Source organism: Hippocampus bargibanti, linkage group LG04 (assembly GCF_051943395.1).
Source record: "Hippocampus bargibanti isolate YZ-2025 linkage group LG04, ASM5194339v1, whole genome shotgun sequence".
Taxonomy (NCBI): Eukaryota; Metazoa; Chordata; class Actinopteri; order Syngnathiformes; family Syngnathidae; genus Hippocampus; species Hippocampus bargibanti.
The window spans coordinates 19,919,276-19,942,169 of record NC_142737.1 but is presented as its reverse complement, the minus strand read 5'-3'; the positions used below and the strand labels follow the sequence as shown (position 1 = coordinate 19,942,169).

General features: G+C 43.2%; 1 protein-coding gene across 1 annotated transcript in view; it reads left to right on the top strand.

The window, feature by feature from the left end:
* zbtb34 (zinc finger and BTB domain containing 34) overlaps positions 1-22,636 on the top strand; it is a 32,096-nt gene extending 9,460 nt beyond the window's left edge. Inside the window, exon 2 of the mRNA XM_088994616.1 lies at positions 15,140-22,636. Within this exon, the coding sequence (XP_088850742.1) occupies positions 15,140-16,702 (1,563 nt within the window). The 3' untranslated portion in view covers positions 16,703-22,636. The remainder of the gene's footprint in view (positions 1-15,139) is intronic.
* Positions 22,637-22,894: the final 258 nt, after the last annotated feature.

Here is a 22,894-nt window from a genome sequence, read left to right as displayed (position 1 = left end):
GACACCTGAAGGGAAAAGTCCAAAGGAACAGAAGTCTGTTTCATAATGTTAAAATAACTTTGTCATGCTACCGATTTCGTTCCAGCAGCCTTGAAACATAGTCATTCTCTGTTGCATATACAGGAGTTTACATTGTGTCACAAAACCATTTTTTCCCTCTTTGATAGGCTATCAAGTCGAGAGAACTGTTCAGTGGTAGTCAACTTACTTCACGACAAGCAGCAGCTTGCCAGTTAATGAACAAGTCTTCAGTGGCTTCACCCTGTTTCGTGCTATGTTTATTGTCAAAATCAAGAGTAAACAAATATGATGATCATTTTTTACATTATTCACAACCATTTAGCTTTGCTTTAGGTACTGTAAGTCCTTTTAGCTGTATGCGAACAAGCAATGCAATATGCTATTGTTTGGTTCACAAATAGTATAGGTGTCGAGGAATTACAACCTTTAAAAGCCATTTATATTTGTACAAAAAGTTTATTTGAAAGTGCTTTTCACAGTACTCAGAAATATTTCTACCATAATTAAGAAATACAGTATCAAAACATCCAGTTCAAAGCCAAAATATAGACAAATGTCAAAACGCACAAATTTCAAGAAAAGAAAAATAGGAAGATATTAATAAAGAATATTAAGGGTTGGATGTGCAGATATTTCTGTGTGTAAATTTTAAAAAGACCAGGCTTCCAAGGGCAAGAATCTGCATTTAATTGACTGCTACTAAAATGCCTCATGAAAAATAAAAACAACCCCAAAAATGATTAACTCACTGGCAGACGTGCAAAAATGTCTCCACTCCAGTGCCAGGATATTTGTCATTGTCACTCGAATTCCAGGACCCACAGAATATTGAGTCTTAGGACTACATAAACATTCAATGTAGCGTAACAAACCTTAGACTCTCTTTTTTCATCAGAAAAAAAATGAGTTATTCCTATATTATATGGCTCTGGAATTATATGAGCTTGAAATGAGGGTGACTGTCCAAAATACAATGCAATGCATACATATTGTTTTATATAGCGCTTGAACAACAGCTGAAGCTCTAACAAAGCGCTAACATGGAAAAAAGAGAAATGCTGCCCCTTGTGGAAAGGGAAAAAAAACATCGCGAGAGGTCATGGCCAGCGCTTTATCGGCACCCAAACAAAAAAAAAACAAAACCCAAACAAATTCGGGAATGGCACTCGACATCAAATTTTCAATTCCAGAATAAATTTGTGAATGGCAGTGAATGAGTTGAAACAAAAAAGAAAGAAAACAATTCCAATGTGTGCTTTCCATATACTATGATGAAATTACTCCGGAATTTCACTGATTCCAGATTTTTATTAAAACCCCTCCAGAAAATTTTGGACAAATTGCCTCAAATTAATCCGGACATTAGTTGACACCATTGAACTAATGCGCGTTTGAGTTAGTTGTTTTGTTTTCACAAGCATCACCATTTTTAGGAACGAACACGAGTAACAGGAACATCCTTCTCCTCGCATTCTCATGGCCATGCCATATCTTGGAGATTTCAACAGTTTGGCAACAACTGACAGTTCAAGGCTCAGCATCCTTCTCCCGATATAGTCACTCTCTCTCCTCTGGACATGTCCAAACCATCTCAGTCTGGCCTCTCTGACTTTCTCTGCAAAGCCTCTAATATGAGTCGTCCCTCTAATGTACTCATTCCTGATCCTATCCAACCTGGTCACTCCCAAAGAAAACGTCAACATCTTCAGCTCTGCTACCTCCAGCTCTGCTTCCTGTCTTTTCTTCAGTGGCACTGTCCCCAGTCCAAACATCATGGCTGGTCTCACCACTGTTTTATACACTTTTCCTTTCATCCTAGCTGAAACCCTCCTATCACACATCACACCTGACATTTTTGTCCAGCTGCTCCAGGCTGCCTGGACACGCTTCTTCACCTCTTTTCCATACTCTCCATTGCTCTGGATAGTTGACCCCAAGTACTTAAAATCCTCCACCTTCTTTATCTCTTCTCCCCGTAGCATCACTCTTGCCCTTGGATCCCTCTCATTCACGCACAAACTATATATATATATATATATATATATATATATATATATATATATATATATATATATATATATATATATATATATATATATATACAGTAAAGTCTCGTTATATCGATATCGGATATATCGATAGTCCCGGTTATATCGATACTATTTCGATGCACGCACGGAGAAAATTACATGCAAACAGGGTCGGATATATCGATAGTCCCGGTTATATCGATATTTTTTCGGACTCCCTTGAATATCGATATAACGAGACTTTACTGTATATATATATATATATATATATGTATATATATATATCCATCCATCCATCCATCTTCTGCCGCTTATCCGGGGTCGGGTCGCGGGGGCAGCAGCTTCAGTAGGGAAGCCCAGACTTCCCTCTCCCCAGCCACTTCTTCCAGCTCGTCCTGGCGGATCCCGAGGCGTTCCCATGCCAGCTGGGAGACATAGTCTCTCCAGCGTGTTCTGGGTCGTCCCCGGGGTCTCCTGCCAGTGGGGCATGCCCGGAACACCTCACAAGGGAGACGTCCCGGGGGCATCCTAATCAGATGCCTGAGCCACCTCATCTGGCTCCTCTCGATGTGGAGGAGAAGCGGCTCGACTTTGAGCCCCTCCCGGATGATCGAGCTTCTCACCTTATCTCTAAGGGAGAGCCCGGACACCCGACGGAGAAAGCTCATTTCGGCCGCTTGCATCCGGGATCTCGTTCTTTCGGACACAACCCATAGCTCGTGACCATAGATGAGGGTTTGGACGTAGATCGACCGGTAGATTGAGAGCTTTGCTTTTTGGCTCAGCTCCTTCTTCACCACGACAGATCGGTACAAAGTCCGCATCACGGCAGACGCCGCACCGATCCGCCTGTCGACCTCTTGATCCCTTTCACCCTCACTCGTGAACAAGACACCCAGATACTTAAACTCCTCCACTTGAGGCAAAATCTCCTCCCCGACCCGGAGAGGGCACTCCACCCTTTTCCGACTGAGAACCATTGTCTCAGATTTGGAGGTGCTGATTCCCATCCCAGCCGCTTCACATTCGGCTGCGAAACGCTCCAGCGAGAGTTGCAGAGCTCCACTTGAAGGCCCCAACAGTACAACATCATCTGCAAAAAGCAGAGATGCTATACTGAGGCTACCAAAACGGAAACCTTCAACGCTTTGGCTGCGCCTAGAAATTCTGTCCATAAAGGTTATGAACAGAATCGGTGACAAAGGGCAGCCTTGGCGGAGCCCAACCCTCACTGGAAACGATTCCGACTTACTGCCGGCAATGCGAACCAGACTCTGACATCGGTCATATAGGGACCGAACGGCCCGTATCAGCCGCTCCTGTACCCCATACTCCCGAAGTACCCTCCACAGAACTCCACGAGGGACACGGTCAAACGCTTTCTCCAAGTCCACAAAACACATGTAGAGTGGTTGGGCGAATTCCCATGCGCCCTCGAGGACCCTGCTAAGGGTGTAGAGCTGGTCCACTGTTCCGCGGCTGGGACGAAAACCACACTGTTCCTCCTCAATCTGAGGCTCGACTTTCCGACGGACCCGCCCCTCTAGGACCCCTGAATAGACCTTTCCAGGGAGGCTGAGGAGTGTGATCCCTCTGTAGTTGGAACACACCCTCCGGTCCCCCTTTTTAAAAAGGGGGACCACCACCCCGGTCTGCCAATCCAGAGGCACTCTCCCCGATGACCACGCAATGTTGCAGAGGCGTGTCAGCCAGGACAGCCCCACAACATCCAGAGCCTTTAGGAACTCCGGTCGGATCTCATCCACCCCCGGGGCCTTGCCACCGATGAGCTTTTTAACCACCTCGGTGACTTCAGTCACAAGGATCGGAGGGCCCACCTCGGAGTCCCCAGACACTGCTTCCTCCAAGGAAGGCGTGTTGGTGGAGTTGAGGAGGTCTTCGAAGTACTCTGCCCACCGGTTCACGACGTCTCGAGTCGAAGTCAGCAGCGCCCCAACCTCACTGTACACAGTGTTATTGGTGCACTGCTTTCCCCTCCTGAGACGCCGGATGGTGGACCAGAATTTCCTCGAAGCGGTCCGGAAGTCGGCTTCCATGGCCTCACCGAACTCTTCCCATGCCCGTGTTTTTGCCTCGGCGACCACCGAGGCTGCATTCCGCTTGGCTAGTCGATACGTGTCAGCTGTCTCAGGAGTCCCACAGGCTATATAAGCCCGGTAGGACTCCTTCTTCAGCTTTACGGCATCCCTTACTACTGGTGTCCACGAGCGAGTACGGGGATTGCCTCCACGACAGGCACCAACCACCTTACGGCCGCAACTCTGATTTGCCGCCTCAGCAAGGGAGGTACGGAACATGGTCCATTCGGACTCAATGTCCCCCACCTCCCCCGGGACATGTGTATAGTTCTGCCGGAGGTGGGAGTTGAAACTCCTTCTGACAGGGGATTCTGCCAGACGTTCCCAACAAACCCTCACAACACGTTTGGGTCTTCCAGGTCGGACTGGCATCTTCCCCCACCAACGGAGCCTACTCACCACCAGGTGGTGATCAGTTGACAGCTCCGCCCCTCTCTTCACTCGAGTGTCCAAAACATGAGGCCGCAAATCCGATGATACAACTATAAAGTCAATCATCGAACTGCGACCAAGGGTGTCCTGGTGCCACGTGTACATATGGATACCCTTATGTTTGAATAAAGTGTTTGTTATAGACAATCCGTGTTGAGCACAGAAGTCTAATAACAAGACACCACTCCTGTTCTGATCGGGGGGGCCATTCCTCCCAATCACGCCCTTCCAGGTCCCACTGTCATTGCCCACATGAGCATTGAAATCGCCCAGCAGAACAAGGGAGTCCCCAGGGGGAGCGCTCTCCAGCACACCCCCTAAGGTCTCCAAAAAGGATGGGTACACTGAACTGCTGTTTGGTGCATATGCACAGACAACAGTCAGAACCCGTCCCCCCACCTGAAGGCGGAGGGAAGCAACCCTTTCGTCTACTGGGGTGAATCCCAATGTACAGGCGGCGAGTCGGGGGGCAATAAGTATGCCGACACCTGCTCTACGCCTCTCACCGTGGGCAACTCCAGAGTGGAAGAGAGTCCAACCCCTCTCGAGAGGGCTGGTACCGGAACCCAGGCTATGTGTGGAGGCAAGCCCAACTATGTCTAGTCCGAACTTTTCAACCTCGTGACCAGCTCAGGCTCCTTCCCTGTAAGAGAGGTGACATTCCACGTCCCCAGAGCTAGCTTCTGCAGTCGAGGGTCGGACCGCCAGGGTCCCCGCCTTTGGCTGCTGCCCAGCTCACATTGCACCAGACCCCTCTGGCCCCTCCCATGGGTGGTGAGCCCTTGAGAAGGGGGACCCACGTTTCCTCTTCGGGCTGAGCCCGACCGGGCCCCATGGGTGTAGGCCCGGCCACCAGGCGCTCGCCAACGAGCCCCATCTCCAGGCCTGGCTCCAGAGAGAGGCTCCGGTGACTCGCGTCCGGGCAAGGGAAAACTGAATCCATTTCTCTTTTTCATCATATGGGGTCTTCTGAGTCGTACTTTGTCTGGTCCCTCACCCAGGACCTGTTTGCCATGGGTGACCCTACCAGGGGCATGAAGCCCCAGACAACATTAATATATATATATATATATATATATATATATATATATATATATATATATATATATATATATATATATATATATATATATTATATTATATATATATATATATATATATATATATAGGTTTCTTCAGCCGTCATCTGTACAAATTTGAAGGTTTCGGACGTTTCACCTCCTATCCAAGAGGCTTCGTCAGCGAACTAAAGTCTGACTGGTCGTATCAGCCCTATTTATATATCCCTAATGTCCAGACATGGCGGCGCCGGACACAGCTATGATAGGTCCCTACTCTCAGGTTGGGGGGAGCAGAGGACCACTCCCTGTGGCCCCACTGATTGTTCCTACATTCCTGACTAACGACTGGCCTATTTGCCCCACTCCCACCGGTATCACCTCATCAGCATTACGAATGTTGCCTAAGCAGGCTATTGTATGAACGATCCAAATTGAACCTCACCCCACCAGACCGGTTCAATGAAGGATTTTGTTGTTTTATAAGAATCGCTTCTTTTACCCCCCTTTCAAACCATCTATGTTTTTTCGCTAAGATTTTAACCTCATTGTCGTCAAATGAGTGGTTGCTAGGTTTTAGGTGCAAATGTACTGCCGATTGAGGCCCACTTGTATTATCCCTGCGATGTTGATAGTCTTTTTTTGAGAATTTGTTGAGTCTCCCCAATGTACTGCTCTTTACAATTTTCATTCTTACAATGTATTGAATAAACTACATTACTTTTGTTTTTCATTTGGTAGCCTATCTTTTGGATGCACTAATTTTTGGCCTTAACGTGTTTATCGGTTTGAAATAAGTAGGAATTTTGTGTTGCCAAAGGACTCTGTAATTTTTCAGAAACTCCTGCAATGTAAGGTACTGCTACTCCTCTCCTTTTTGTATCTTGAGAATTTTTGGTTTAATTCCCTATTCTTTCTTTCTGACATTTGTTGAATGACCACTGAGGGTACCTACAGTTAGTGAGTGCTCTCCTGATATGTTTTGACTCCTTTTCTCTACCTTCAATGCGAGTTGGTATTAGTTTAGCCCTATGCCGTAGGGTTCTGATAACTCCTAGTTTGTGTTGTGAAGGGTGGTTAGTCAAAAAGTAAGTATTGGTCAGTGGGCGTAGCCTTCCTAAAGACTTCTGTTTTTAGCGCTCTGTCCTCTTTTATAATTACTTTACAATCCAAGAAGGCTAGTTGGTTCTCTTTAATGTCTTCACAAGTAAATTTAATGTTGATGTCTACAGAGTTGAGGTGATCTGTGAAGGATTGAATTTCTTGTTTTTTAATTATGACAAAAGTATCGTCCACATATCTAAACCAGTGTCTAAGTTTTGTCCCCGGGAAGGATGTGAGGGCCTGTTTCTCCATCTCTTCCATGTACAGATTAGCCCAGGGGTGGGCAAACTTTTTGACTCGCGGGCCGCATTGGGTTATAAAATTTGACAGAGGGGCCAGGCCAGGAGCATTTGGAGGGATTGTTTGGGCCGGAAATACTAAACCTAAAGCAGGGCCACATTGTAGTTATGGTTTCCTCTCGAGGGCCATTATGAATTTGGGGAACCCATTAGAATGTTTAAATCCCTTCAAATATTACATATAGAGCACACAGCAAATTAATGAATAACTCGTTTTCAAATCTGAAGTCAAGAATCATGACTTTTATTGTGGTTGACATCCAAAAATATGAAATTTTGGCTCAGATTTTAGCAATCATTATGGAATTTAACGAATTCGATTTGCTTTCGCGGGCCGAAAAAAATGATGTGGCGGGCCGGATTTGGCCCGCGGGCCTTGACTTTGACACCTGTGACCTGAAGCATTAAAGGACAACCGACGCCTCCGGACAAGTTATGTCCATAATTTATAAAATCACTTCAAATGACTTCGACTGAGTGTATTTTACAAAGATTCCACAGCATATAGCTATAGTTTACGTTTTAAGACTTGTGCTGAATATTGATGATTTCGAGTTGATGACGATCCTCATGTGACGTCACGTTTGGACCGCCCCTGGCCGAGAAAGCGACACACAATGCATTTTGGGTACTATGTTTGGTCTGAAAACTTCGTGTTGATCCGTGTTGATGGCGAAATTAGAAGGAAAACATATACATAACGCCATGATGAATCGTTGTGTGTTGCACCAAGACAACTACAGTAAAGTCTCGTTATATCGATATTCAAGGGAGCCCGAAAAAATATCGATATAACCGGGACTATCGATATATCCGACCCTGTTTGCATGTAATTTTCTCCGTGTGTGCATAGAAATAGTATCGATATAACCGGGACTATCGATATATCCGATATCGATATAACGAGACTTTACTGTATTTGATATTCGCTGACACAAATTCCCAGCTGACAAATCAGCCCATTTCCAACAGAGCTTGGGCGCAATCTTCTGCATTTTCTGGGTGCTACATTGCTGTCATTGACGGCTCGAATTGATATGGGAGGACTCCTTGAATCAATTGCAAACATTTATGCTTTCCTCTTCAGAACTATTTGAATCATATTCATAACTGGATGAGTAACAAGAAAACATCTTCCCCGAATCTGAAGCCATTGGTTTGATTCTCGAGCAAGGCAAGACGTCTTGGCGTGACGTCACGAACAAGGGGGTGAGACCTTCTGAAACTGGCCATTTCCGGATTCATTTTGAAGTCATTTTTATTGGTGTTTTTCATTTAACTAAAAATATCAGCCTGCTTGATTTGGGTATTTTAGATGCTATAAAACGTTTTTCTGATGTCAGTGGGAAACAAAAAAAATTGGTGCCGGTTGTCCTTTTAAATGTAGTGTGTACAAACCTCATAGCACAGTAAGAACACTACAACCCAATTTATTAACTGTCTTTCAAATGTGAAAAATATCCCTGATCAGTTAATAAATTTGTCTCAAGGAATATGCAAGATATGGCATTTACAGACTATTTCGCAGATACTGGGAGGAGGAAATGGAAATAGATTAAAATAACATATGCACTGTACGTCTGTGTAAGCTCTCAGTCGTACAGGAGTGGTCCATCGATGAGAAGGTTTCTTCAGCCGTCATCTGTACAAAAGTGAAGGTTTCGGACGTTTCGCCTCCTATCCAAGAGGCTTCGTCAGCGAACTAAAGTCTGACTGGTCGTATCGGCCCCATTTATATATCCCTAATGTCCAGACATGGTGGCGCCGGACACAGCTATGATAGGTCCCTACTCTCAGGTTGGGAGGGGCGGGGGACCCCTCCCTGTGGCCCCACTGATTGTTCCTACATTCCTGACTAACGATTGGCCTATTAACGACCCTCATCGGTCGTTATGCTGATGAGGTGATACCGGGGGCAGTGGGGGTAATAGGCCAATCGTTAGTCAGGAATGTAGGAACAATCAGTGGGGCCACAGGGAGGGGTCCCCCGCCCCTCCCAACCTGAGAGTAGGGACCTATCATAGCTGTGTCCGGCGCCACCATGTCTGGACATTAGGGATATATAAATGGGGCCGATACGACCAGTCAGACTTTAGTTCGCTGACGAAGCCTCTTGGATAGGAGGCGAAACGTCCGAAACCTTCACTTTTGTACAGATGACGGCTGAAGAAACCTTCTCATCCATATGCACTGTAATTTATCAAGATTGCGTCTGTTTTTAATAAGTTTCAATCTAAGGTGCAAAGTTAAGAAATCAACAAAAATTCAATCACTTTCAAAACATTATTCCACAACGAAATAGTCAAGCTCAATAATACCTACGTACTTGTGTTAAACTCCGCTAAATCATGGATGGATTGTCCTCACTGCTCGCTCTACAAACTCGCCACGGACGCCCTCGCCTTCACGCGCAAACAGTACACGTGTACCGTCGCCAAGCATACAGACACAGGCTACCTGCAGTTGAAATTTGCATGCACGGCAGCCAATCAGAAGCCTGCTGCTTTCTTCCGGACTTTCGCAAGCGTTATAAAGTCGTGCAATTGCATATCATTTTCCAAAATAGATGCACAGAACCTCAGCCCAGAAGAAAGATTCAAAAGAAGCTAACAACATATGTGACGCTACAAAACGTAAATTTACATTAAACCGTGACTGTAAAGTATACCTGAGACTTATGAAAGGGGCTTCGTGGCTCCTAGGAAGCAATGCAAACATTGCAATATGCACCACAATGAGAAGCGACTACTGCAGCAAAATCTACAGCCATACACATTTACCGTAAATTAAGCAAGGTAGTATTTGTAGTAGGTACATTCTTGATTAAAAAAAAAACGTCATACTTTGTGACAATGTTTTTTAATGTGATTAGTTGTCTCATTGTGCTTCAAGTTGTGAAAAATGGGGCAGGCAACTTTTCAGTTATCTGCCGTGTTGTCCGCTAACTTTTTGTCATGAGTTTCAGACACTGTTTTTATTATAATTTGGGTAAATTCGGCGGACCGGATTAAAAAGCCTCACGGGCCGTAGTTTGCCCATGTCTGGATTAGCCACTATGGGTGAAACTGGTGAGCCCATAGCACAACCATGAATTTGTTTATAAAATTTCTCCCGAAATTGAAAATACGTAGTATTAAGGATTTCCAATAATTGGCAGATGTGATCCGCTTTAAGTTTGGTTCTTTCATGCAGAGAAACGTCCGCCAGCAGTCTCGTCCTCACCACTGAGACTGCTGCTGGGGTTGGGACAGATGTAAAGAGAGAAGTCACATCTTATTCTGCCAAAGTTTCCTCAGGTTCCAATATGAGGTCTTTGATCCTCTCTACAAACCCTGTGGTGTTCTCTACGTGATATTCTGTGTTACCAACCAACGGAGCTAAGATAGTTTTTAAATATTTGTCTACATTGTATGTAGAGGAGTCAATGCTACAAACAATGGGTCTGAGGGGGAACCCTTCTTTATGTATTTTTGGCAGGCCATAGATACATGGCGTGGACTCTCCCGGGTATAGTCTAAAATTCATCTGTTTGTCTATATGTTTGCCTTTCTCTAACGCCAACCTGAGAGTAGGGACCTATCATAGCTGTGTCCGACGCCGCCATGTCTGGACATTAGGGATATATAAATAGGGCCGATACGACCAGTCAGACTTTAGTTCGCTGACGAAGCCTCTTGGATAGGAGGCAAAACGTCCGAAACCTTTGGCCACCTTATTGGCCATTAGCCATAACGAGACTTTACTGTGTATATATATATATATATATATATATATATACAGTAAAGTCTCGTTATATCGATATCGGATATATCGATAGTCCCGGTTATATCGATACTATTTCTATGCACGCACGGAGAAAATTACATGCAAACAGGGTCGGATATATCGATAGTCCCGGTTATATCGATATTTTTTTGGACTCCCTTGAATATCGATATAACGAGACTTTACTGTATATATATATCTCCTCGTCTCACCCCTCATGGATTGTGTCTGTCCCCCATTTTTTAGCTCGGGTCCTCTACCAGAGGCCAGGAGGCTTGAGGGTTCTGCGCAGTATCCGTGCTGTTCCCAGCACTGCGCTTTTCTGGACCGAGATATCCCATGTTGTTCCCGGGATCTGTTGCAACCACCCGTCGAGTTTGGGCTTCACTGCCCCGAGTGCTCCGACCACCACAGGCACGACTGTCACCTTTACATTCCAGGCTCTCTCCAGCTCCTCTCTGAGCCCTTGGTATTTCTCGATTTTCTCATGATCCTTCTTTCTGATGTTTCCATCACTCGGGACCGCTACATCCACGACAACGGCTTTCCTTTCCCCTTTATCTATGACCACGATATCTGGTTGGTTGGCCATTAACATCTTGTCAGTCTGTATCTGGAAGTCCCACAGGATCTTTGCTCGGTCATTCTCTACTACCTTGGGAGGTGTTAGCCATTTTGACCTTGGGGTTACCAGTCCATACTCCGCACAGATGTTTCGGTAGACTATGCCAGCCACCTGGTTATGGCGCTCCATGTAGGCTTTCCCTGCCAGCATCTTACACCCTGCATTTATGTGTTGGATTGTCTCAGGTGCCTCTTTGCACAACCTACACCTTGGGTCTCTCCTGGTGTGGTATATCCCTGCCTCTATGGCTCTGGTGTTCAGGGCCTGCTCTTGAGCAGCCAGGATGAGTGCCTCTGTGCTGTCCTTTAGGCCAGCCCTCTCTAGCCACTGATAGGACTTCTTGAGATCAGCCACTTCTGTTATGGTTCGGTGGTGCATCCCATGTAGGGGCTTTTCCTCCCATGATTGTCCCTCTTCCAGCACCTCATCCTCTGTTCCCCATTGTCTGAGACATTCTCTGAGTACATCATCCGTTGGAGCCTTCTCTTTGATGTATTCATGGAGCTTGGATGTTTCATCCTTGACAGTGGCTCTCACACTCACTAGTCCCCGGCCTCCTTCCTTACGGCTGGTGTACAGTCTCAGGGTGCTGGACTTGGGATGGAACCCTCCATGCATGGTGAGGAGTTTTCGGGTCTTATCAACCGTGGTCTGAATCTCTTCCTTTGGCCACCTTATTATTCCTGCAGGGTATCTGATCACTGGCAGGGCATAGCTGTTTATTGCCCGGGTCTTGTTCTTGCCATTGAGCTGGCTTCTGAGGACTTGCCTCACCCGCTGGAGGTATTTGGTCGTAGCCGCTTTCCTTGTTGCTAGTTCGAGGTTGCCATTGGCCTGTGGTATACCAAGGTACTTTAGCTGTTTTCAATGTCTAGTATTGTTCCTTCAGGGAGTGAGACCCCTTCAGTGTGGACTACCTTGCCCCTCTTAGTCACCATCCAACTACATTTCTCCAGCCCGAATGACATCCCAATATCACTGCTGTAGATCCTGGTTCTGTGGAGCATACAGCTTTATGACATCCATGTAGAGGAGGTGACTGATCATAGCCCCATTTCTGAGGCGGTATCCATAGCCTGTCTTGGCGATTATCTGGCTGAGGGGGTTCAGTCCTATGCAGAACAGCAGTGGGGAGAGTGCATCACCTTGGTATGTACCACGTTTGATGGACACTTGCGTTAGTGGCTTGCCATTGGCTTCAAGTGTGGTTTTCCACATCCTCATCGAGTTTGCAACGAAGGCTCTCAGGGTCCTGTTGACCTTATACAACTCCAAGCATTCAGTGATCCATGTGTGGCATTGAGTCATATGCTTTTTTGTAATCAATCCAAGCTGTGCACAGGTTGGTATGTCGGGACCTGCAGTCTTCTGCGACTGTTCTGTCAACCAGCAGCTGATGTTTTGCACCTCTAGTATCTCTACCAATGCCTTTCTGTGCTTTGCTCATGTATTGATCCATGTGTCCACTTATCTTAACCGCAATGATGCCTGACATGAGCTTCCATGTTGTGGAGAGACTGGTTATTGGCCGATAGTTGGAAGGAACTGCACCCTTTGAGGAATCCTTCATGATCAGGATTGTTCGCCCTTCGGTTAGCCATCCTGGGTGAGTCCCATCCATCAGCAACCGGTTCATTTGTGCTGCTAGGCGCTCGTGGAGTGCTGTGAGTTTCTTTAGCAAGTAGGTGTGGACCATATCCGGGCCTGGTGCCGTCCAGTTTTTCATACCTGAGACTCTTTCTTGTATGTCTGACGCTGTGATGGTAACTGGGTTCTGTTCAGGGAGGTTTCTGTGCTCCTCTTTCAGAGTCACCAGCCATTGTGCACTGCTGTTATGTGCGACCTCCTTCTCCCATATGCCTTTCCAGTATCTTTCAGTTTCCAGCCTTGGAGCCTCTGCTGTTAGAACCCTGCCACTGAGCGTACACTTTCGCTGGTATATACAGTAAAGTCTCGTTATATTGATATTCAAGGGAGTCCGAAAAAATATCGATATAACCGGGACTATCGATATATCCGACCCTGTTTGCATGTAATTTTCTCAGTGCGTGCATAGAAATAGTATCGATATAACCCGGACTATCGATATATCCGATATCGATATAACGAGACTTTACTGTATATCTATACAGTATATATATATATATATATATATATATATATATATATATATATATATATATATATATATATATATATATATATATATATATATATATATGCATACAGTGGGACCTTGGCTTACAAACTTAATTCGTTCCCAGACAGAGTTTGTAAGGCGAAAAGTGTGTATCCCAAAATTAATTTCCCAAAGGAAACCATTACAATGAGAAGAATCCGTTCCCAGGTCCCCATAAAACATAATTTTCTACTCTCTAATTTTCTAAGCCTTAAAACTACACAAAATATACCTTATTTTATGTATAATAAATGTGCTATAGTATTGTGATTAAAGAAATAAACTGTACTATACAATAAAGTCATTTTATTTACCTTTATAATGGTTGTTAATGGCTTGATGGAATTGAGTGTCCGGTTTCCTCAGCTTTAAACACTTGATGAGGAGTGAACCCTTGTAGGCGCTTTCTCTGTGATAATTGTATCTAGTTCATCAATTGTGATCTGTTTAGCTGGGTTAATAGCTTTTTGCATCAAATGTACAGATGACTTGTGCGGGTTATTTGTGTAGCCTGATTGATGGGATATTTAACCTTCCAGTCCAAGTTGAAATAGGTCCAAATTTCACTGTTTTCTATCCATTTTCTCAACATTTTACTTTTTTTTTTCCCTTGTTTTTTTTTTCAAGCTCTGTCCTCTCCCTTTCGTGTGTGTTTTCTCTCTCTCTCTGTCTGCCTTTCTCTTTAATGTTTAACCCCCCCGTCCCCCGCCCCCCACTGCTGGGTTCTTGACCAATCACGTGGCTTTAACCGAAGACACCATTTTGTTTTTTGGATATATATATATATATATATATGAAAATAGTGTTATTCATAAAAATTCACATAAAGATGAATCTAATCACCCAAATTCAGAAAATTGTTATAATCACTGGTAAAAGGTGCAGCCAAATCGTTTGCCTGAGTTTGACAGAGGTTTTAAGTCTGACCCAACCCACACATTTTCACCCACCCAATTATCAATGTATTGAATTCTACATACACATGCATGTGCATTGGGTGTTAACTTTTTTATCTCAGCCTACAGTATGACTATACTACGTTGTTCACTTGCCATCCCAAAAACAATGTTGCCAGACCTGTTCTGCATTTTTTAAGACAGCCATACAGCAAGCAACCCGACCGCGTGGCCCTTTACGGTTCAAACTACGCATCACAAGTGAATGGCTTTGCAACAAGAAGTGATGGCCAATCACAATGTCAGCTCGTATCACATGATCATTCTGGAAAGAAATAACGTTGACAGTCGTAGAAGGGCAGTTTTCAGTTTTTAGCTCTATTTCTGTAATCATCGTTTGCACTTCTGTGATTCTACAACCTAGCCATTCATATTTACATGCGCTTCTCAATTTTCTATAATTTCTAGTAGTTCATCTCTTCCCAAAAACCCAAAAAAAATGTAATCATTGCGTGAAGTAAATACATACTGCATTTCAATTTTTTTTTGGAAATGTAGATATTAATGACAAATGAGATACCCTTTTATGTTTTGTTTATGATGTTTTCTGTTTGTTGTCGTTCCCCTTCAGGTGGTTGACAAACTGGAGAAGCATATTCAAGAAATGGACGACGGCAGCTACATCGAGTTTGATGTGCCGGAGTTCAGCAACACCGTTCTGACTCAGCTCAATGAGTTGCGACTACAGGGCAAGTTATGTGACATCATTGTTCACATTCAGGGTCAGCCATTTCGTGCCCACAAGGCCGTCCTGGCAGCGAGCTCACCCTACTTTCGAGACCACTCGGCGCTCAGCACCATGAGTGGCCTTTCGATCTCAGTCATCAAAAGCCCTGAGGTGTTTGAGCAGCTTCTTGCATTCTGCTACACGGGACATATGTCCCTGCAGCTCAAGGACATTATCAGCTTCCTCACCGCCGCCAGTTTTCTGCAGATGCAGGTGATTATTGACAAGTGTACTCAGATCCTTGAGAGCATCCACTCCAAAATAAGCCTCCCAGGTAATACCTGCAGCCCAGAGAAGGATGATTCGCAGACCAGTCACAACGGGGGCAACGACAGCAACCTCTTTGTCAACCCCACACAGATCTCCCCCCCTTACTACTCCCGTCAGAGTCAGGCAGGACACGAAGCACGCTTGGACCTTGCCGGAAAATCCCTTGGCCGTGGACGACTGCAGCAAGAGGAAGGCCAGTCAGATCGCGGGAGCACCGATAGTGTGTCAGAGCATGACACACCCATGGAAGGAGAAATGGAGCAAGTGGAACTCATTGGCAAAGATGGGCAAGTAACGGATGTGCACGTGAAAGTCGAAAAAACGGAGAGGCCGACCTACTCGGACAGTTCCTCAGCTGGCGATGATGGCTACCACACAGAATTGGTCGACGGAGAGCAGGTTCTGGCCGTTAGCGTGGGTTCTTACGGTCCAGTTATCCAATCTGCTGCCTATTCCTACTCAGGGCTGTCTTCCCCATGCTTTGTTAACCTTAGCAGCTCCAGTCCATCCCGTTCCATACTCAGCGGCTTCAGAGGTGGGAGAGCCAGAGCAAAGCGCCCCCTGGCCATTCCGGCAGCGGTAATGAGTCACATCAAACAAGGAGCGGATGACAGCGAGCCCGCGGTGGGACCCGCCATGTTGGAGAACGACTTGCGAGAGCGGAGTCTGAGGAGTCAGTGGTACCCGTACAACGAAAGACTCATTTGCGTCTACTGTGGTAAGACCTTCAATCAGAAAGGGAGCCTCGACCGTCACATGCGCCTGCATATGGGCATCACCCCCTTTGTTTGTAAATTCTGTGGCAAGAAGTACACAAGGAAAGACCAACTGGAGTACCACATCCGTGGCCACACGGACAACAAGCCCTTCCACTGCCAGATCTGTGGAAAATGCTTCCCATTTCAGGGCACCCTGAACCAGCACCTGAGGAAGAAGCACATGGGAGTGTCCGAGAGCGGCAATCAAATGGACTCCCCAGACAGGACGGAGGCAAGCTCGGATCAGAAAGACCCGGACGAGACTGCCGAGGGGATAGCATATGAGGCACAATATGCAGAAGAGGCACCAGCCAATGATACAGAGGAGAGTTCCAAATGCAGTCCAGAACAGGCTCAGGCATCCAGATGCGATTATTAGGTTCTGCTTCCGGTTAAAGAAGCTTTAAGAAATTGTAATCTTGGGCTTTTGTTAGTTAGTTAGTTAGTTTGTTTGTTTGTTTGTTTGTTTGTTTAAATCAATTTAAGGATTTTCCAGCTCCCTCTAATGTGGACGTTTCTTACTAAAAGGGGTGCTACCAATTTTGTGAATGCTAGGTGTCAAATGCAGAGTAAAACGAGTTACTTTCGGAGTTGCATCTTACTATTTTTGCCTAGCTCCCATTTATGTACACCCCAAACACCCTCCTCCAAGCTTCCCTTCCCCCATATGATTTCTCTTTATATCTGTCCATGTTTTTAGAAACATATTTACAGAGTTATATAGGCATGTTGCAATAATTGAAAATGTGAAAGCTCTGGTAAGATGCTTGTCATATCACCTTTTTACCTGACCTGTTTTTGCACATATGGCCACAGGAGGTCACTCACTCACTAGGAATTATCTATTCTCTTTCTTTTTTTTCTTTTATTTTATTGCAAAAACGTTTGTGACATATCCGTTCAATACCTCATGAAACAACCCACTACATGCTCATCACAGTATTTTCACTTCAATGGAACTTACTTGGTTCTACCTCATAGCCAGTAAACTACCGGGCACAGACAAGTTCACTGTTATAAATTCATTTTAGGGTGCATGTACAGTATTTTGCCAAATCATTTAAAGAATATTCTCTCAATGTATAGCCTTCGTCGACAGGGGGAAATCTTCTTTGTTGATTCTGTGGGTTAGACTAACAAGGAGAAGTGATTTGTTCAAGTGAGTACATTTATTATGCTCGTGTTTGTTTTTGGAACATGAAGAGATCGCTAGCCCAGTACACTGTTACTTAACGTTAACAGTTTGTGGTCTCAAGTGTTTTCCCAACAAAACACAGGATTTTTACCTCATCGCTAATGGTGTTGGTGTGCTCTTATGTAATCACGGTTTTAGAAATGTTAACTGTGAAAAGGGGCTCACTTGAAGTCCCACATATCTAACCCCCACACTAATCAGATTGTGCAACTTCTGTAGAACCGAGTTAGGTAAGGTAAGCTACAACTCATTATTCATTCACAGCAGTTGCAACAACCCCGGATCCGTTCGTGCTAAGCAAAAATACCAATGTCATGTCAATAATATGCAAAAGGCAGCAAAGGAATCTCAGCCATTTTGACATGGTTTTTCTTCCATTATTTTCAAGGACAATTGTTGTTTTTTTTGTTGTTTTTTATTGTTCTCTCCTTTCATTCTATCCGACAAAGCCTTCGCCAATGAAGTTGAGAGATTGTGTTGATCATAAGTAGAACAAAATATGATTTGCTAATCACGTTCAACCAATATTTATTTGAATACACTATAAAGAGACAAAATGATAAATTGTTTTATAAGATAATCCTTAATTGATATTTTATACCAAAAAGATGAGACAAGAGTAAAAAAAGAATGTGCAAAACGGCTAAGTGGGAACTTAGCCTATACCTAATTGGCAGCGCAATTAGGTATAAAATTGCTCAATCATTTCTTAGATAAGCCATGGCAAGGTAAACCACTGTCCAACTGTGGGAAAGTCGTCAAAATTTGTCAACATACAATTAATAATAATAATACATTTTATTTATAAGCGTCTTTCAAAACTCTCAGGGACACTACATCAATTGCAATGAATTTGAGGATTTCATTATATATGCCCCACAATATTGTCAAAACGTTCAGAGAACTTTGGCAAGTAAGCGGCAAGGCCTAAAAAAACAATATTGAATTGCCCATGACCTTCAATCCCTACATCACAAACTGACATTTACATATAAAGGATGTCACCACATGGGCTATGGAACACTTCAGAAAACTAATGTCAGTAAATATAGTTTGGCGCCGCATTCATAAGTGCAACTTAAAATGTTTATGCAAATCAAAAAACATTTTTTGAACAGCACCCAGAAATGCCACCGGCTTCTCTGGTCCCGAGCTCATCTAAGATGTGTGTGAAAAGTGGAAAAGTGTTCTGTGGTCTTTTTCATAAATGTCCTGCTTATTTCAGCACAACAATGCCAAACCACATTTTGCACGTGTCACAATGGTGTGGCTTTGGAGTAAAAGCACCAGAGGACTGGACTGGCCTGCGTGCAGTCAAGTCCAATCTCCATTATGAAGCGTAAACTTCGGCAACGGAGACTGTTGAACAGCTGAAGCCGTACATCATGCAAAACTGGCAAAGAATTCCACCTACAAAGCCTCACAAATTAGTGTCCTCAGTTCCCATTCATTCAACACAACATGACCCTGTCGCTGCTTTGTTGGAACGCATTGCAGCCATAAAATTCCAAGTAGGCGATTATGTGCTAAAAACAAGAAAGCTTTGAACTCTTAACATGTCCTGTCTTTGCAGTCCATTCAATCAAATATAGGGTGAATATGCTTTGCAAATCATCACATTCTGTTTTTATTCATATTGCACACCATGTCCCAAGTTCATTGGCTTTGTACCTGCCATCTTTGTTCTCTGCATTGATGTGGCACAAAATATTTATGGAAAGACCATGGTTGTTTTCAGCAGTCAATACCACTTTTTGTTTGATATGTGTGGCTAAAAGATGAGATATGTAAATGTTAAAGGAGGTGGTGAAAGTATGTAATACAAAGTATTGATGCACTTTGGATAGTTAGTTGGGAGGGTTTGCGTATCTCCTTTTTAATCTGATGCTGCAGTGTCAAAAGTAGTACAGCACCACCCTCGTGGTAGTTCCTCCAACATGATGCGACTGCAACCGCAAGATTACTAATGGTTACAAATCATGCAAAATGTCGTTGTTGTGTTTTTACTCATTTATTGGCCGTTGGGTAGAGCTGAGTTTTTAAAGACTGTTTTATTACCATTGTGATTTCATTGATGGTTCTTAAAATAGGCACTTGGAAGGCCTGATTGATTATCCTTTAATGGTGATTTGGTAATTTGAAGCGCAGCTCGTGTGCTCTCTTTTTGAAACAACACCGCTGTCTTATTATCCATCCAAATGAGTCAATGGCTTTTTCTTTTTTTTCTTTTGTGGTGCAATTTTACTTTCTAGCAATATGACGTGGTCTTTTGCCAAGTTAAATTAAGATGGGTGGCCCTTATAATTTTCTCATGTGCAGTCTATCTTTAGTGGGCAATTGGGAATGTATCAAATTTCTGTGAAATTCACTTGAATTTGGTTGTCATTCAGTTTTGTTTCTGTCCGTGTTTCTTACTTAACATTTGGGTTAATAATCACATTTTTATCCCAACATCAATAGTACTATTTAAAATGACTTGTTACCCAATTTATTTCCATGATTTTTAACTTTGTCCTCACTGATGAGTTTAAATTTGATTCTGCCAATAATTGCCCAGATGTTATTTTTATGTGCCATGAGTTCACGCCAAAGATTAGGTCGTTTTTTTAAGTGTACATTATTAATTTCCTAAGTGAATGCTTACCCAAAGGAATAGGTTATTTGTGAACAGTAGGCCAAGTTAATTGTGATTTGAAAGGAATGTACATGCCCACTTCAAGCAATCATTTGTAACAAATCTGACCAATTTGTGATGAAGGCTCTATAAGAATTAGCAACATTAATTGAAGCCATAAAATAGTTGATAGTAAATGATGTGCAATAGGTAATGTAATTGTGTGAAGCCAATGTAAACAAAGGAGGGAGTCCTTCACAACAAGTGGCATTTCAACCTAGTGCCTTCCCACAAGCTTTACCTTTCAGAGTTTGGCACTTGGAAGATTGTGCCTGGTTTCTTTTTAAATGAATTGAATCAAGAGGTTTTTATGAAACAGCCGCATACATTTATTGTAGATTAGTATCGAGCAGAAATGAGTTGTCCACTGTCATTCAGTTTTTGTACTTTTTTCAGCTCATGTCCTACCCTCTTGACCCCTTTTTACTCAAAGGAAATACCTTTTGTTTTCTTTTAGATTTTATTTTATCTTCACGGGACAAATGACTATCTGAGGGAGCAAGTGATAACAATCAAATGAGGCTCTTGCCTTGGACTCAGAGAGAGATTTGTTGATCCCTCCACTCAAACCAGTGAGGACAATCCCATCTACAGTATGTGCCGTACTTTTTCCATCTTTCAATGAATGAAGGAAGGAGATGCATGGAAAGCGAAAAATGTACTTCCCTCTCTGCTCCAACACTGGCGGGGAGCAGCTGCTTAGAAATTTAGTCACGTATGTCTGCATTTTAAATAAAATGAAAAAGGAAAAGAAAAAAAAGAAAAGCTTACCCTATACTGTAGTTGAATTGCACGTTTCGCAACCACAAAATTTAGTTACGATTGCTAATGGATAATGACAAAAAAAACCTCGGAGTTGTTGAATTTTTGACATTGTGCACTTAACAGTTCCCATTAATAGTACCTCTGGAAATTATATCTATCCAGCTATAACGGCCTCATTTGCTTTCACAGATTCCTTTCCCCGTGAAAAGATGCTTTGTGTCTAATAAGGTTTTGTTTTCTTATCAAATAAGTATATAAGTCCATGTATAGGTAAATGGCGGGGGTATTGTTTCAATGCTTTTTCTTGTAGCTATATTTACTTAAGTCATAGTACACACACAAAACCAACTGACCTTGACCCACACACTCGTTGACTTTCTTAGTTCCACATGTAATGCAGGAGATGCATCATGGGCCGCAAGTAATCAAAAGGAAGTGTTTACAGGGAAAGCTGTCCGACTACTTTTTGAAATTACAGCTCATCCTCTTCTTAAATTCACTTCAGGTAGTTTACAAACACTGAGACTGGCTTAGAAAAAAATGTTAAGTCTTCCATACCTTCTTTTCAGTTTCTGCCCAATGTATAGTTTTATAGGAAAGCAATAAACTTTTATAAAAGTGGTGTATTTGGATCATCAAGCCGATTGAAATATTGACCTGTCATATCAAATAAACTGAATGTCAGGGAGCTGTTAATTAAAATAGAAGCAGATCTGATTTGATGAGGGCTTTTTTGTTGTTGTTTTTTTATTATCCGCTGACAAAGTTTGGACAGGTTGGCTTACTCTTAAAAAATAATTCTCAAAATACATGCTGCGTATATATTAAAGGAAGAAGAAAAGTGTTTATGGTCAAAATCCATCAGTAATTGTTGAACTGCAGCCGAAGAGCTGAGCATGTGGCTCAGTCATCTACTCTGCACTGGGCAGAGTTGCACCTCCAGCTTTGTCAACATAAGAAAGGGATTTTTGGGCTGTCTTGCCACGTTTTGCAAATGGGTTGTGTGTTGTCATGATCTGATTTGGTGGACACTTCTGTCTCTTTAGTTGCAGAGACTGTTAGGATTCGCTCAATATCAACTCCCTCAACACATTTTAATGTCTCTTGCTCATGCAATTGGGAACAACGCAAAAAAAACAAACACACATCAAGTTGGAACTTTCAACTCAGGGTATATAGTGTTTTAAAATGGTCTCATTGGGCCGCATCCTTTGTCCATAATAGTGCACTTCTCTTCATGTAGGGGAGAAAGTCCTCACGTCAGTGGTTTCCATACATTCTGCCTCAATGAGACCACGACGTTCCACTGAGCTGAAGATTGAGGTCCAAAGAAGGGCCACCAAAACCAAGTCATGACAGCACATGTACCCTACCTCCTGTTTTATTCACTCTCCACACAACCTCACAACCCAACTGTGAACCTCAGAACTCTACTGTTTTGTACAACTATGAAGTAAATGAAGCTAGCTCAAGCTGACGTATCTATTGCCATTTATGTTGTTGTTTTTTTTATTTTATAGCATGAAATCAAAGTATATTTATTCAAATGATATATTTTACTCATAATCATTCTGTGCAGCTTCATTTTGGTTCTTAAGCTTGTAAATTGCTTTTTTATTAAGGAAAAATGTCAAGACAGAAATGCGTTTGTAAAATAAAGACGCTGATTTGGCCCTTTTTTTGTCTTTTGTGTCACTTTTCATGAATGCATCATTTGGGTACCACATCTGATTTTCACTGGAACTGTTACAATTACAGATAAATCACTCAACAATACTGTAAAGTGTCCTTGAGAGTTTTGAAAGGTGCTTATAAATGAAAGGTATTATTATTATTAATACTTGCAGTAATTATTACCATTGTTTGCTTTTTGTGGTGGTTCAAGTCATCTGTGGAACGATGACTTCATCCCCTGGAGGGAGCCACATATCACCTAT